General features: G+C 43.3%; 3 protein-coding genes across 3 annotated transcripts; 2 read left to right on the forward strand and 1 right to left on the reverse strand.

Annotated features, from left to right (window-relative positions):
* Nucleotides 1-324: 324 nt before the first annotated feature.
* LOC115675588 (GDSL esterase/lipase 7) lies at nucleotides 325-2,906 on the reverse strand. The gene is made up of 5 exons (XM_030598309.2): nucleotides 2,062-2,906; nucleotides 1,706-1,833; nucleotides 1,359-1,598; nucleotides 841-1,096; nucleotides 325-749 (listed from the first exon to the last, which is right to left on the reverse strand). Exons 1-5 carry the CDS (start codon nucleotides 2,429-2,431, stop codon nucleotides 517-519), a joined length of 1,227 nt encoding a protein of 408 aa, XP_030454169.2. The 5' UTR covers nucleotides 2,432-2,906; the 3' UTR covers nucleotides 325-516.
* A 7,375-nt stretch (nucleotides 2,907-10,281) lies between these two features.
* Nucleotides 10,282-13,407, forward strand: LOC115675550 (phosphatidylinositol 4-kinase gamma 4). Its single transcript, XM_030598273.2, has 2 exons — nucleotides 10,282-11,881; nucleotides 12,731-13,407. Exons 1-2 carry the CDS (start codon nucleotides 10,514-10,516, stop codon nucleotides 13,106-13,108), a joined length of 1,746 nt encoding a protein of 581 aa, XP_030454133.2. The 5' UTR covers nucleotides 10,282-10,513; the 3' UTR covers nucleotides 13,109-13,407.
* Nucleotides 13,408-13,746: 339 nt separating this feature from the next.
* Nucleotides 13,747-14,854, forward strand: LOC115675372 (uncharacterized). The gene has a single exon (XM_030597992.2). It carries the CDS (start codon nucleotides 13,864-13,866, stop codon nucleotides 14,572-14,574), a length of 711 nt encoding a protein of 236 aa, XP_030453852.1. The 5' UTR covers nucleotides 13,747-13,863; the 3' UTR covers nucleotides 14,575-14,854.
* Nucleotides 14,855-15,745: the final 891 nt, after the last annotated feature.

Here is a 15,745-nt window from a genome sequence, read left to right on the forward strand (position 1 = left end):
ACCAGGGTCATTTAACCCTTTGCATCACTTCAGACCTCTTTCATTTATCTAGGCTCGACAAAGCATACATCTATACTAATCAAGACTGCACTCTGGCATTAGACATACATCTGTAAGAGAGTAACGGGAGTACTTGTTAGTTGCTCATGGCATTTTATCTGCATTGCTTTCGTAATCCTAGTGTCTTCTACATAGAAATTTTCAATTTGCTTCCGCAGGGACATTACTACTGCATTCCCTAGTTTCGAGGTAGGATCAGATATAAAAAATGACACGCCTTTCCTAAGAAGAGTTGAATGAGCAATATTGGAAGCTATCTTTGAGTTTTGTTGGATCTTCAGTGGACAATCTATTGATATGTAGAAGTTAACATCAGGTACTTCGATATTGATCATGAGATACTTCACTCATTATTCGCTACAGACATCACTTTTATAGCAAATGAACAGTGCAAGAAAAAATAGGCAAGTTTGCGGATGAATTCGGCTGGTCTGGCCTGTAGAACCTCTATACTAATCATTTGGCCCTATGAACCACCATCTCTTCCATGTTCATCGGATAGCACATCCTCGAGTGCAGCCCGTTCCACACATTGTCCGCTAAAATTGCGTTCGCCGCCGCCGTTGGATGGAACTGATCCCACCAAATATGCCTAGAAGCATCTTCGCATGCCATTTCGGACGACAAACACATGATCCAGCCTCTGTACTTGCCTAGCCCGCAGCATGCATCGGTAGTAAAATTGAAACCTGAACCAGAGTTTCAAAACTTCAATTCGAATTTCAAACTGCAGGATAGTTCATTCAAGTAGAGAAGATGGCTACTGGACAATAACCCCACCATAATGCTCGTGATTCTTCAGTATGTCCATGGAACCTTCAAACACGTCGCAGAAGGTGATGCTTGCGCCCGGGAGTTCCTGACCTAGCCCCTTGACCATGAATCTCATGGCGAAATTGAACTCCATGATTGTGTCGTTGATCTCGTCCACACACTCCCCATTTTTGCTCTTGTACTGCCACAGATAGTGAGGAGCGCAACCGATAGGCGGCAATCCCATCACCACAACCTTCCTAGCATACATGTTGTGCAAGTTCTGCATCGAGGATCATATACATATTGGCAATCCATCAACAAAATAATCAACACTAAAACACCCTGCAAATTTAACAAAACACCCCGCTCCTCATCACCTAGCAATAGTACTTATAATAAAGCACATTTCTTTTGTTGACAAAATTGGGTTGCCTGTAAAATTGAACCAAAGTACTTAAACACACCGTAATTCTCCCCTCATAAGTAAATGTCAGCAAAATTCAAAGGTTATGCATCTGAATGAATAGGGACACTATAGCAACCTTAATTTCCTGCCTCAGGGATGATGCCAGAAAATGGTTGAAACCCCACGGTAAGTACAGGCTCTGCACGCCGGACACATTAGGCAAGTAGTAATGTATGTAGTCGTTGATTCCGATCGAGATATAGATCACCGAGCTCGAGATGAGATCAGCCGCAGCGTCCTCTCCCATTTTCAAAATGAACTGCTGGCGTGTGTCTGCGAATTGCTGGACTTGCTGAGTGAAGGAGACATGTTGACCCTTCATAGGATTGTTAGTCAAAGTCACTATGCTAGTGATGAGTGGTTCATCAGCAAAAATTCATATCATCCATTTTCGTTTTATGAGAGATGTTATGAAAGTTGTACCATCGCCGATCCGCTCGAGAAGATTAATCCGGCACCGGCGGATGCGTAGTTCACTCCATGAATCATATCTTCCACCCGTCCTCGCTGTCCAAGATAACTCGGAACAAACGGAAGACCGAGATATAGAGCTGATAATAAAAAGAACGAGGACCCGACGAGTAATGAGAAATAAACCTCCACGGATATTTCGATGGGATATATGATCATTGAAAATGGTGGGGAAAATGAGATCTTCACAGAATGATTTAAAAAGTGGGACTCTCCATGTCTTTTGAGTGCTTGATGAAATTTCCTCGGGTCCAAGAAAAAGGGTCATCAAGAAATCAAAGAAAACCAAGAAAGTGAGGTGAAGTTACCGAGATAGTCGACCGGGATCCGTCCATTGCAGAACCTGCCGGTGGGCTTGTGGGTGTCGAAGTCTCTGCCGTAAGGAAGGCGGTCCGCCCTCGCGAGCGTCCCGAGGAAACTGTTGGTGCCACAGTCGACGGAGGAGTCGCCGAGCACAAACAGGGCAGGGGCGAGAGGACGGGGGCTTGGACTCGGAGAAGTCGGCCGTGGAGATGAGATATGGACGCCAGAGTCGTTCAGTGGTCCTTGACGAGAAGTCGAAGGGGAAGGCGATGAAGCAGGGCTCGACTGCGGCGAGGGAAAGGACGTGCACGGCGAGCAAGCAGCGGAGACGAGGACGAGAGAGAAGAGGAGAGAGAGTTGGAGATCCATCGACATTGTTCGTCGCGTTCTACGCAGAGATACAGAGAGAAAGAGAGAGGGGAGAGAGGAGGGAGGCAGGTCACATTGGCGGGAAGATGTGGCGGTTAAAGTAGTTGAAGGGAAGAGTGGCCGAAACAAAACGACATTTGCTCAACTTCTTTCAGTCTCGTGCAATCTTTGCATAACTTCATTATTGATGGTCACACATCAGTAGAGTTCGAACCAAACAAACTAATGCCAAATCAGCCTCGAGAGCTCTCTTTCTTCAGTTTTTCAAAGATATCGCGAGGGGCGGCGGAGGTACCGCTCCCCGCCTCCCGGATACCGTCACCTCGAAGTCGAACCGACGACCGCACAGATGAACGGACACGTTGTCCTCCTAATTTTCTCGGCTGTTGGATCTTCTTCTCTTGGATTCTCTGCGGAATTCTTTTTCTTGTTAAGATCTACAAGTTCAGGTTGCAGAAGAAAGAAAGTCGCAACCCACGCAAGACTTCTGTGCAGCAAAAGTGAATTTTCAATTAGTAATGCTTGGAATGCCATTCAAATAGAGTTCCCCAGTTGTGGTTGAGTGCTTGAGCGTTTGGTTCTGCTGTGGAAAAATCCTATATTTGAATTACTACGTTGCACTCACAGTGATGTTGTGGGCACGTCCTTCACGGGTTATCCGAACCTCTCTCACTTGATCCTCATGATTGCACAATATGCTTTTAATAAAATCAGTGCTTGGAGTTCATTTGGCTTTTAAATTCGCATTTTCCATATCATGTTTTCAGCTTGAAATCAAAATGACTTTTAATTAAAATATACAACCGCAAACTTTGCCGATAAGACCAAAAAAAAAAAAAAAATCTTAAATTTGATGTCGCAAAATGAAGTGTTTTGCGAAAGAAGAGGTGATCAATGAAGCGATTTAGCATTTGCTTTCGGGCCAAAAAGCAATTATATCGAAAGCCTTTAAGATTTCATGCACCGTTGCCACCACAAGGCCAAAACTGGGCACGGACTATTTTTTTTTGTAACTAAAATCCTTATCTAAGCCCGTCCGACGGTGCCCTCACGGCTAATGTGGCCTAAGCTCATCCGTGAATCGCCAAATTCATGACCAAACCTAATGCGCGTGCACTCCGGATAGGTAGCGTTGCATGCACCCGATACACACAACTCACCTAACTCATTAAGAACACTAAGAAATTTAATTTAATTTCTTTTTTTTTTTGGGTCGGAAAAACGCTAGCGATATTCTCGTTCAAGTAAAAGTCCGAGCAGACAAAGTACGGGCTTCGGAACAAAGCGACTCTAGAAGATAAGTAAGGGGATGAGAGACCCGAGTAATCAAGCAAAAGCCTAGCTCGGCGGGCTTTGACGATCCGATCCGCTACTTGATTGCAATCTCTCCTGCAATGGGCCACTTTCATATTTGCTAAAATGCGTTGACACGGGCATGGGCTTCAACGATCAAGAACACTGTGAAATTTTAGTAACTCCGTTTGACGTTGGGGCTTCATCTTTCCCACTTCAGGACGGCAGAAACAGAGACAATCGAACCGGACCAGAAAAGAATCTGAATGAAAACAAAAAGGAAAACGCCGAACGAGGGAAAATTCGTTTTGCAGCCTAAATTTCATGCACCGTGCCACCACAAGCCCAACTGGGCCGGACTCTTTTTTTTTATAACTAAAATCCTTATCTAAGCCCGTCCGACGGTGCCCTTACGGCTAATGTGGCCTAAGCTCATCCGTGAATCGCCAAATTCATGACCAAACCTAATGCGCGCGCGCTCCGGATAGGTAGCGTTGCATGCACCCGATACGCATTACTCACCTAACTCATTAAGAACAATATTTTTTTACTTTTTATTTTTTTCTTTTTTCCTTTTTTCGTTTTTTTTTTCTTTTTTTTTTTTCCTTCTTCCTCCGCCATAGGCAAAGCGACTCTAGAAGATAAGTAAGGGGATGAGAGACCCGAGTAATCAAGCAAAAGCCTAGCTCGGCGGGCTTTGACGATCCGATCCGCTACTTGATTGCAATCTCTCCTGCAATGGGCCACTTTCATATTTGCTAAAATGCGTTGACACGGGCATGGGCTTCAACGATCAAGAACACTGTGAAATTTTAGTAACTCCGTTTGACGTTGGGGCTTCATCTAGACATGACCACAGCCGGTTTGGTCCGGGAACCGGCCAGTGTCAAACCGGGACCGGCCGTTGATCGGGCCCGCGGTTCAACTGCCCGGCGGTGGCCTACGAGCCTGGTTCGGTTTAACAATTTTGGGCAATTGGAATGCCCAAAAAAAAAAAAAATATAGATAAGTGGAGAAACTCTTTTTTTCCCCAAATTTGATTATAATGTATATTTTGATTACATTTTATATGAATAATTCATTATTTCATAATTTGATAATTTATTATTTTTTATTTCATAATTTATTGTTTTAATTTTTTATTTGGTTTGAACAGGGCGAAGCGAGACATCGAAGCCGGACAGAAAAAATCTGAATGAAAACAAAAGGAAAACGCCCGAACGAGGAACAGCTCTCGTCTTTTACCCAGTCACCCTCCGACACGTCTGCAACTTTGCCGACCACATCGCTCGACTTCCCCAACGGCCTTTAGGAGGAGCGTCATCGGAACTTTCGTTTGGCGGTGCCCTTTTCTTTTTTCTTTTTTTTGACCATTGTGTGCCAAGAAAACGGCGAATGATATTTTCAATTTCGCCATTGAATAACCGGCCGATTAGGCCAATAGCGAAGATTTTGACAATTTTGAAGAGAGTTTGAGAATTGGGAGACCGCATGTTTAAACCCGTATGAAGCAGTGAAAGGAAACTCTTCGTGGCCCGAAGCGAGATTCTCCTTTATTATTGCAAAAGCAAGCAAGATATCCTCATTTCTCATTGAGCTAAAATCGGGTCGACTTTGCAAATTCAAGTAAATAAATATATATTTGGTAAGGAGGTAAAATTTAGGAATACATTAATCTCCTCATCGAGCTTTAATTTCGAAATTGAGGTTTGGTACAATAAAGTTGGGATTGTCAAGCTACCGAAACCGTGGTAATTAAAGTAGCGATTCATCCATTTACTCATAAGTTTTATCCTCGAAATGCCACTTATGGAACTTTATAGTGGTTGAGTGATTGGCTTATGAGTTTCCACAGCATACCAAAAAACAAAAACATTATATATATATATATATATATATATATATATATATATATATCTATTTTTGCTGCGCAATGTCTGGAGCAATGGGACGCTACATTGATAGAGAATTAGATGAGAAACAAAGAAACAAATACCGGGACTCCGTGGTTCAACCAAGTTTTGAAATCTCCGACCACTAGGAGATTGGCAACAATAATAAATTCACAATGAACAAGGAAAGTACGAGGCTGAATCTATATGTCTCTCTGAACCTGAAGTTGGACTCACCCAATATTTCACACAATTTCTAACATTATTTTCCTCTGAAAAAACTCATCGAAAGAATCTGGAAACACTCTGCTCTGATGTGTAATCTTAGAAAATAGGTAAAGCAACAACAAAAACACAAAAGTTTTAGCTAATCGGGATTACGGTTCTATGGTAAGGTCCTACCAGTGGTTGATCAAAGAACGGGGCTTCGATCTTCCTTTCAACAATTGGCCAAAACTCGAGACATACTCAACAATGTCCACTTCAGCGTGCATACGACCCATTCGGAAATCTCTTCCCCTAGTTCTAGGAAATTAATCTTGCTCTTCATTGTCCCAGAGTTCCATGATGTCGCCACTTGACGGTAGAAAAACAGATCATCACGCAAGGACCCATGAAAGAAGACAATCATGGAGAAGAGGACCCCATATGCCACATGAAGGGCCATGATAGTGCTCAAATTTCCATTGAAAAGCGTGTCCCCACTTGTTGCTGCTTCTGCCATTGCAGATCTTTGCCCCTTTTCTTCCCTCTTTAAAATTGAATTCGAAGTTAGACCATCTAAGTTAATTCAACTTCCCCAAAAGCAATCATGCCGAAAGGGGCCTTTTGCACATATATCTAGCTCCTTTTTCATTGGACGACTGGGGAGCAAGAACTTGCGATGCAAGTCTCAATGTTTCATGCATCCCTAAACTTATCTTTTCCTCCCTTTTTTGGCCCACCAAAGTCGATTCGTTCATTATTGCGAAAACCCATTTTGTCCATCGCAATCGCTATTTGCACCCCATCGATTCTTTCGAGGAACCTTCTTGGAGGAGGCTTGAGCAAACATCAGCCTGCATCGATGGCATATCATTTAGCAATCGGCCTAATTAATCCCACCCTGGAAAGTTTGATGATCATGCCATCCCTTTTTTATTCTTTAAAAGACGAACAAGCTTTTCCGACCGTAGAAAAGAGAAAAATAAAAAAAGGACGAAAAAGCGCGATGGGGTAAGTGAATTATGGACAAAGTATGATGGGGTCGAAATTATTGTGAACGATCCGAACACAAAATCGTTTTCAATCAGTGATGAGGAGAGCTGAGCCCGTGTCGTGCATCTAATAACCCTGCATAAGTCCATGTCTTAATTGCTAAATCGATCTTATGGACTTTCGGATAATCGAGTCTCTATACTCGAGCTCTGGATTATTAAGAGAAAAAAATAAAATCTCGCGAGATTGGTATACATACCATCCCTAAATCTGTCGAACCAATGTCCAAAGTCACGAAGAAAGTAGAGGAGATGGTTATTATCAATTAATATATCGGCGATTCTTGCACAATAGTTTAATGACGCAAAGTATAATGCCCATGAAATAATTCTTCGTCTCAAATATAATCCTATCTTTGTAATCTTGGTACATCAAAAAAAAAAAAAAGGAAAGGGGTTAATTTGTAAGCTCTTTACAGAAGACAATTCTATAAATTCCGCGCACTTCACTTGGTGACTTAGCCGATGCTCCATAAGCACCAAAAGAATGGTTCAATAATCAAATCAAAATAGAAATATCAAAGAGAGTCTTAAAGCAACTTGGTCAGGACACATTAAATGTGATTTTAAAATTGTAATTGTGCCATTTAATGTGGATATACTTGTTATTAGGTTCGTGAGGACCGGTTGCTAACAAGATCCGACATGAATGCGAGTAGTGATCCTAAAGCACCTGGCTCCTATCTATATAATATACTCAACTCATCTAATTCACTTTTTAATAAAATTTTTTGGAATAATTTTAAAGCAATCTCAAGATACTTTGCGCCATTCGTAGCGTCTTAGAATAGTGCACTACCCATTTCATTCGAATGAATTATTACTTCTTTTTTGTGACTTTTTTTTTTGTATCGATAATGTGAAACAATATTTATTGAAGTGATTTGATTGTACCGATTTAGAAAGATTCAAGACTTAATTGCAACAATTGCAATATTCAAGATTCAAGTACATTCTGTCCTAACAAAGAAGAAAAAGTCCATTATATTTTTCTAACAAAGTTTGGGACTCTCGACATTTATATACCTTCTCGTCCTTGAAAGAAAAAAAAAGAAATGGAAGCCTCAAATCCCAGTTGAAGTTTTTATCTTTAAGCAAACAAATTCCTAAAATTTTGAACATTAATATATGGAATCAGAGAATGTATTAATCCAAATAATAGTACTCAACTTCTAGGGTTGGCCTATTGAAAATTACATAAGTTCAAATTATATCGACTGCGTGCAAATTGCTCTAACTTGAAGCAATCTACAAAGACTAAAAAAGCGGTTAATGGGACTTGTAAATAAAAAGTAATTGTCGGTACATCCAACGGGCAATGAAGGCCGGTACGCGATGGGCACACTCGTCCAAGTTTACATCCGCAACATTCATAAAAAATTTACGGAGCACTTATATTTTCCATTCTAATTAACGAGTTCCATTCAATAGCCAAGGAACATATTTATTTATAAATTAGGCACACGATACAATTTCAAAAACCCCGTAGCACCAAGAAGCTTTTTCTATTGAGAACATCCATTTGAGTTTCGGTTTGCATCTCTAACTCGAGCTTTACCTACTGAAGATGGGTAACGAAATTTTTTTTTGGTCATCCTCGAAGCATGATAGTTAATTAGCGAGTTCTAAACAATAAACACTCGGTGATTATTATCATTACTAAGGTTAATACCACAAAAAACCTCAAATTGATACACCTGTGATAAATATACCAAAAACTAATTTTGTAATCACAAAAAACCCTAAACGGATACATCCGTAACAAATTTAGTTTCCATCTGAGTTTGATGACACGTGACAGTCGACAGGTATACCGGGTTTGGGGTTTTACCCATCGTTTATCACAGGTGTACCGGTTTGTGATTTTTCGTGGTATTAAATCCAATTTAACGGAAACTAATGGAGGGTAAATTTGTCACGGATGTACCAGTTTGAGATTTTTTATAATATAAAAAAATTAATTTTGAATAAATTTATCGTAAATATATTAATTTAGAGTTTTTCGTAATATTAATTCTTATTATTCGTACCTCGGGATGCCGGAGGAAGTGGCTTCTAGCTGTTGCCCCCAAGAAAGCCATTTGAAGAGTTGTTCAAAAGGACGAGGTGATTCTTACGAGACGGAAAGGACAGGTAATATATAAACAGGGAGCAGCATGATTAAGCGACAAAAGCGGGATCACCTTTTGAAGATGTGTAATGTGGAAGTTGGACCCTTTTCTGTAGCTAAGGCACTTAAAACAAGGTCCAATGAACCTAAACTTTCACGGAATCAATTTGTTTTTTTTTCATGATCTTGTTTGAAAATTTCTAATGGTACATTTATTATAATCGATTGCAATATATATAACGTGAGAAGACGGATAATATTCCGAAAAGAAAATGTCTTTTCAATTTATTATTATTTTTCCGAAGATAATTGCAAATGGCCCGTAATAATAGCTAATTCCGTGGGCATTGCGTGTTAATTTAAAAATAGCGTTACCCCGAATCAAGAAAAGAGTGGAAAAAAAAAAGGAAAAGAAAAAGAGAAGAGAGGATTAAAAGAAATCGCCATAATTCCCCAAAAAAAAAGAAAAACTACTTCCAAGGGGGGGGGGCATTTCGGTAACTTCCGCCTGACGGACGCTCTTCCCTGTCCTCCTCCTCCTTCCGTGAAGCTGCGGTTCGCAGCGGCTCCTCCAATGAAACGTCCGTTAGCAAACGGTTTAAAAAAAGAAAATATAAGAGAAAATCGAAACCCTCGTCGTTTTCTTCACCCCCCAACCAAAGAAAGAAAGAAAAAAGAAAAAAATTGGGATTAAAAAAAAATAAACCAAAGAAAAAAAGAAGAAGAGAAAAATCGAGAAAGCTTTTTGTTGTTTAAAATCGAAACACGTTCCGTCATGGCCGTCGGGTCAAAAGGCTTGATCGTATCTGCGCGAGAGCCAACGGCTACATTCCCGCTCTCTCTTGCTCGCTCGCACGCTCATCCGCATCGGCGACATCCTTATCGGAACAGAGAATATCGGCGAAATGATCGCGCCGTTGGCATCGACGGCCCCCTAATCTTGGAAGGAGCTGTTGTTGTCCACCCCCCGAGTCATCGCCAATTCGTCGCTTCTCGATTTAACCCCTCGCCCATCTCCTCGTTTCGGCTTCGGTTCTTTCCCCTCGAGGTTAGAATCCGCTCTCTCTCTCTCTCTCTCTCTGTGGACGGAAAAAAGAGAGCAAAAAGGCCTTGATCTCGCGCCGGTCCTCGCCGTCCGTTTCGCTTCTCTGGGTCCTGAGCCGTTCGGTTCACCGTTGGTGAATTGAGGGGGGCGGGGAGGAGGAGGAGGGGTTTTGGTTTCTGGGTTTTCTGGGGATTGGAGGTGCATTTTGGAGGGAGGGGGAGGGTGAGGGAGGGGTTTGGTCTTGGATCTTTTCGGGCTCTTTTTTTTTTGTTCTTCTTTTTTTTTTCATTTTCGTGTATAGAGTTCTTCTGGGTACTGGTCTTTCAATCAATTTGATTGAAGGGCCTCATGGAGGTAAAAGGGTGAAATGGGCTTGTGTAGTATTGTTACGTAAATGTGTACAGGCGTTTAGGTGACGAAGAAGGAAAGGGATTTTCGCGGGTTTTCTTTGGGGGGCGGCGCCGGCGCCGGCGAGAATTTTCATATAAAAAGATGTCTGCTGCCGATGTCGCCTTGAGCCCGGTTCGGGACGGGTCGGTGAGGTTCCCCGGGTATTGCCATAACAGGGCGTCTGATTCCGGGTCGTGCGAGTCGATCCTGATATACCTCACCGTCGGGGGTTCCGCGATCCCTATGCGCGTCTTGGAATGGGACTCGATTGCTTCGGTGAAGCTCAGGATCCAGACGTGCAAAGGGTTCGTGGTGAAGAAGCAGAAGCTCGTGTTCGGAGGCAGGGAACTAGCGCGGCACGATTCTCTCGTTAAGGACTATGGGGTCACGGGTGGGAATGTTCTGCATTTGGTTCTCAGGCTTTCCGATCTTTTAGTCATCAGTGTTAGGACCGTTAGTGGGAAGGAGTTTGAGTTCCACGCGGATCGTCATCGGAATGTGGCTTATCTCAAGCAACGAATAGCCAAGAAAGGGAAAGGCTTTGTTGATCTCGAGAGCCAAGAACTCTTCTGCAATGGCGAGAAGCTTGAGGACCAGAAACTTATCAGTGACATCGGTAATAATAGGGATGCTGTGATCCACTTGCTGGTCCAGAAATCAGCAAAGGTTAGAGCTAAGCCCGTTGAGAAAGATTTCGAACTCTCTGTCGAGGCAGCCAAACCAAATGTTACTACAACATATGGAGACAAATCTTCAGGGGGGCTTGCGGTTGTAGCTGGGGAGCCACCGCAACTGGGTCGAAATTTCTCACTTGAACCAATCACCGGCAATCCTAGGGTCACATTGCCCTCGGTCATAGGGAATATGATCAAGGCAACTTTTGATGGCTTGGAGAGTGGCAAATCACCTATTAGGTCAAGTGAGGGCGCAGGAGGAACTTACTTTATGCAGGACTCGCTTGGAGCCAAGCTTGTTTCCGTTTTCAAGCCCATTGATGAAGAGCCAAATGCTGCCAACAACCCTCAGGGATTGCCCGTTTCATCTGATGGCGAAGGTCTGAAAAGAGGGACAAGGGTCGGTGAGGGAGCACTGAGGGAAGTTGCAGCCTACATACTAGATCATCCAAGAAGTGGGCCTCACATTTTAACTGGTGAAGTAATGGGATTTGCTGGTGTGCCTCCAACTGTGATGGTTCAGTGTTTGCATGAAGGGTTCAACCATCCTGATGGTTATGATGGCACGACAAAGAACATTAAGACTGGGTCTTTGCAAATGTTTATGGATAACTATGGAAGTTGTGAAGACATGGGTCCTAGGGCTTTCCCTGTGGAGGAGGTCCACAAAATTAGTGTGCTGGATATTAGAACGGCAAATGCTGATAGGCATTCTGGGAATATCTTGATTAGCAAGGATGAAGAGGGTCGGACTGTTCTCATACCAATTGATCATGGATACTGCCTGCCTGAGAGTGTGAGTAACTTCCATCTGCTTCTATATGCCTGACTGTTTCATTATATAGTTATTCATTGGTAACTTATGGCGTGGTTGTTTCAAATTTAGTCCATGGAGTCGTTAATTGTATTATAAGATGGTGTTCTTGGATATTTTTAAGGGGTCTCTGTGGATTCTTACACTTCGGTAATTTCAATTTGAGGAGAAAAGAAGGAAGTTGTAGTTTCCCTAGCTTATGTGGATGCATGTGGAACGGAGTTGTTTCCCTGTGATTTCTGTGCATTTTCCTTTTCACCAGATAAACGAAGAACCACTTATATGAAGGTTCCGTGTTGATGGGATGTGAGTGGTTATTGTCCCAATGGTATTTCGAGGACAGGGCTTATTTGTGGAATATCTAGATTAGATTTTCTTTGCTTGATTACTATTTGGGAGGATCAATCGTATGTAGGTTCCATGTCAATGGTTTAACCCGAGAACTGGCATAGCTAATTTGAGAAAACCATTTCAAAGATATAGTTCAGAGTGCTTCACATTTTTTTCCTCCAAGACTAAGACTGACTGAATCAGATTATGACGGTCGTTTTTCCTGTAAACAATGTTCTAGGCTGCGAGCTTTTTATTTATACTGTTCTCCTCTGTTAAACGTAGCATTGACTAAGCTGCCTTGAGTATGTGAAAGACAACTTCCACATACTTGTGTATTTATTTGAGGAGCATATAGGTGTTTAGATTTTGTGTGAAGTCATAGTTTTGGCACAATTTGACAAGTTTGCTGAATGAGCCCTTGTGAATTCTTCTCATTTTGTCTGCTGCCAAACTCAAGTTCCGCTATGCCTAACATGCATCCGTTCCCTTGTTCTGCAGTTTGAGGATATCACTTTCGACTGGCTTTACTGGCCCCAAGCTCATCAACCCTACTCTCCTGACACGGTCGACTACATAAAGTCTCTCGATGCCGAGAAAGACATAGCGCTCCTCAAGTTCTATGGCTGGGACATCTCACCTGAGTGCGCTCGCACGCTCCGCGTGTCCACAATGCTCCTGAAGAAAGGGGTCGAAAGAGGCCTCACCCCATTTGCCATTGGGAGCATCATGTGCAGGGAGATGGTGAACAAGGTGTCCGTGATTGAGGACATGGTCCGTGAGGCCGAGGACTGTCTGCTCCCCGGAATGAGTGAAGCCGCATTCCTCGAGACCATCTCCCTGATCATGGACTCCCGGCTCGACGGGCTTGTCAAGTAACTTATGTGTCCGGTCTCTTGCTTTCATATATATAGGTACATATGTGTATGTATGTCTAAAAATCGAGCCCGAGTCCCATTTTCGGGTGGGCTCGGCTCCTGTTTGTGCTTGGATGGCTTATATAGTTCTTCATGAGCCTGAAGCTTTCGGTTTGTTCTTTCCCTTCTGTCAGCTGACTGCTCGGAATTTATGTTTGGAAACGTTGAACAGAAGAAGTTCGAGAGAATATGAATAAAAAATCATGTATTTTTTCTCTTCTTCGGTCGAATGGAAAAGATTCAAAAGTGTGTATTTAATAATGTGCTATTTGCGCATCTTTTATATGTTTTATTTTTTAGAAACAAATGCCTTGAAAGTCCTAAAATTTGTCACGAATAATTGAATACTAAAACTTTTAAAAGGTGTAATTAAGTCCATGAAAGTTTTAAGACTCGATTGCACTTTCGTGACTAATTTTAAGAATTTCGATGCATTTAATCCGTTTTTTTTTTATTATATCAAAAGGTGGTATGAATTTCCTTCTTACAAATTGCTTACAAAACACCAGGAAGAAAAGAAAAAAGCAAAAGAGAGAATTTCAACAGAAATTTGAAAAAACAAAGTTGAAAAAAATCAAAAGAGACAACAACAGAAACAAAGTCTCACTTTCAGACAAACGCACTCGGCTCTGCTCACTCTTCACTCCCAACCGTTCCTTTCCAAGTATATCAGAAAACTCCCAGCTTGCTCTCTCTCTCTCTCTCTCTCACTGCACAATGGCCAAGCCACACGGCGGACCGCGACCGCGACCGCGACCGCCGCCGCCGCACTCCTCCGGCGGCCGCACGAACTTCGCGTCGTGCGTGGTGGCCACGATCTTCCTCGTGTTCGTCGTCATCGTCGTCCTCATCGTGTTCTTCACCGTGTTCCGGCCGCGGGACCCCAAGATCTCCGTCAATGGGGTGCAGCTCCCGTCCTTCTCGATCGCCAACAACACCGTCAACTTCACCTTCTCGCAGTACGTGTCCGTGGAGAACCCCAACAAGGCCGTCTTCTCCCACTTCGACAGCTCGATCCAGCTCCTCTACGCCGGCAACCGTGTCGGCTTCATGTTCGTCCCCGCCGGCAAGATCGCCGCGGGCCGCATGCAGTACATGGCCGCCACCTTCGCCGTCGAGTCCTTCCCGCTCTCGGCGACGCCGAACCCGTCCGCGGCGGTCGAGGAGGAAGCGGCGGCCGTGGCGGCAGCGGCGCCGCCGCCGCTTCCGACGGTGACGGACGGGTCCGGGTTCGGGTTCGGGGGCGTGGGCGTGGGCGGAGGAGGCGGAGGCTTGAGGGTGGGGCCGACGCTGGAGATAGAGTCGAGGATGAAGATGGCGGGGAGGGTTAGGGTTTTGCACTTCTTCACGCACCATGTGGAGGCGAGGGCGGATTGCAGGGTGGCCATTGCGGTGAGCGACGGATCCGTGCTGGGTTTCCACTGCTGAATATCTTTCCCTCTGTTCTTGTCTCTCCCTCTCTTTTGTTCTACCGAGGTTACATTTGTCGGTTAGATCTTAGCTTCTTGTTTTTTCTTCTCTCTCTCTCTCTTTTCACCTTCTTTTTTGGGTTAGAATTCATTAGGGCCTTTCTTGCATCTGGGGAGGGGGGTGTTCAAATTTGCGTTTGCCCTCTGACCCATTTTCGAGGAAACGTAAGTGTAAAATATTCAAACTTTTTCTTGGAACTGTCCTGCCTGAAATGGAGATTAGCTCTTAGCTTTGGACTTGGCTGCGGTTATTAGCATTATCTTTTCTTTCTTTCTTTCTCTTTCTGTAAATTAATACGATGAAGTTGTTCTGTATGTGAGGAACTATGGAGAGTTGATTGCGGTTTTGAGTGAAATCTCACTTTGAGGTTGATTCCTTTTGGTCGTGTCATTGTATGGTGCCGCTGCTGCTGCTGCTGCTGCTGGAGGGGAAAGAGAGGAAAGGGAGGTGGTGCGGGGTGGTGATAAAGCGAACGAGAAAAGCCAGGAATTAAGGATGAGCGATGATGAGTTTTGGGCCTTTTGGCTTTAGCTTTTGTTAATCAGGGGAGATTAATTGGGTTGTAAGTAAAGCCACGATGCCCATTTGCCAAAAGGAAGAAAATTGTAATCGCGGTATATGCTCCCCCCGATCACGGCTTAAATTCAACGACAGGAACACGCGATTCACTCGAAACTTAAGCGACAAATTCGTAGGCTTTGCAATCGGACATTGCAGACTGAATGTTGGTAAGGTAACGATTATCTTAAGGGAAACCAAATCCGTAATCAGAAAGTCGTATTTATAATGGACACCGAAGGGTTTTCCCATGGGAGATTTGTTGGGTTTTCATTGGCTTCGTGCACAAAATTTCCCAGTGTCTGTCCAATCCGATAGCTGGCAAGAGCGGGTGGGGAAAAGCAGGGGCGGGGAAACGTTTCTCTCAAAGTACGTGCCCTCTGAGTTGATTAATTGGGGGGGGGGCTCCCCTCCGATATCCAACCCTCGTTCCCTAAAATTTATTCCCAATTTATCACACTTGTAAAGCAAAGCAATTGCAAAACCCAAAATAGACGGATAAGTGTGTTGGAAGTACTTAGACTTATCACGAAAGTATAATTAAATTTTAAAATTTTTAAAAAGTATAATT

The sequence above is a fragment of the Syzygium oleosum genome, unplaced genomic scaffold (assembly GCF_021117445.2).
Source record: "Syzygium oleosum isolate NSW1041296 unplaced genomic scaffold, Sole_v2.1 Sole_v2.15, whole genome shotgun sequence".
NCBI classification, from domain to species: Eukaryota; Viridiplantae; Streptophyta; class Magnoliopsida; order Myrtales; family Myrtaceae; genus Syzygium; species Syzygium oleosum.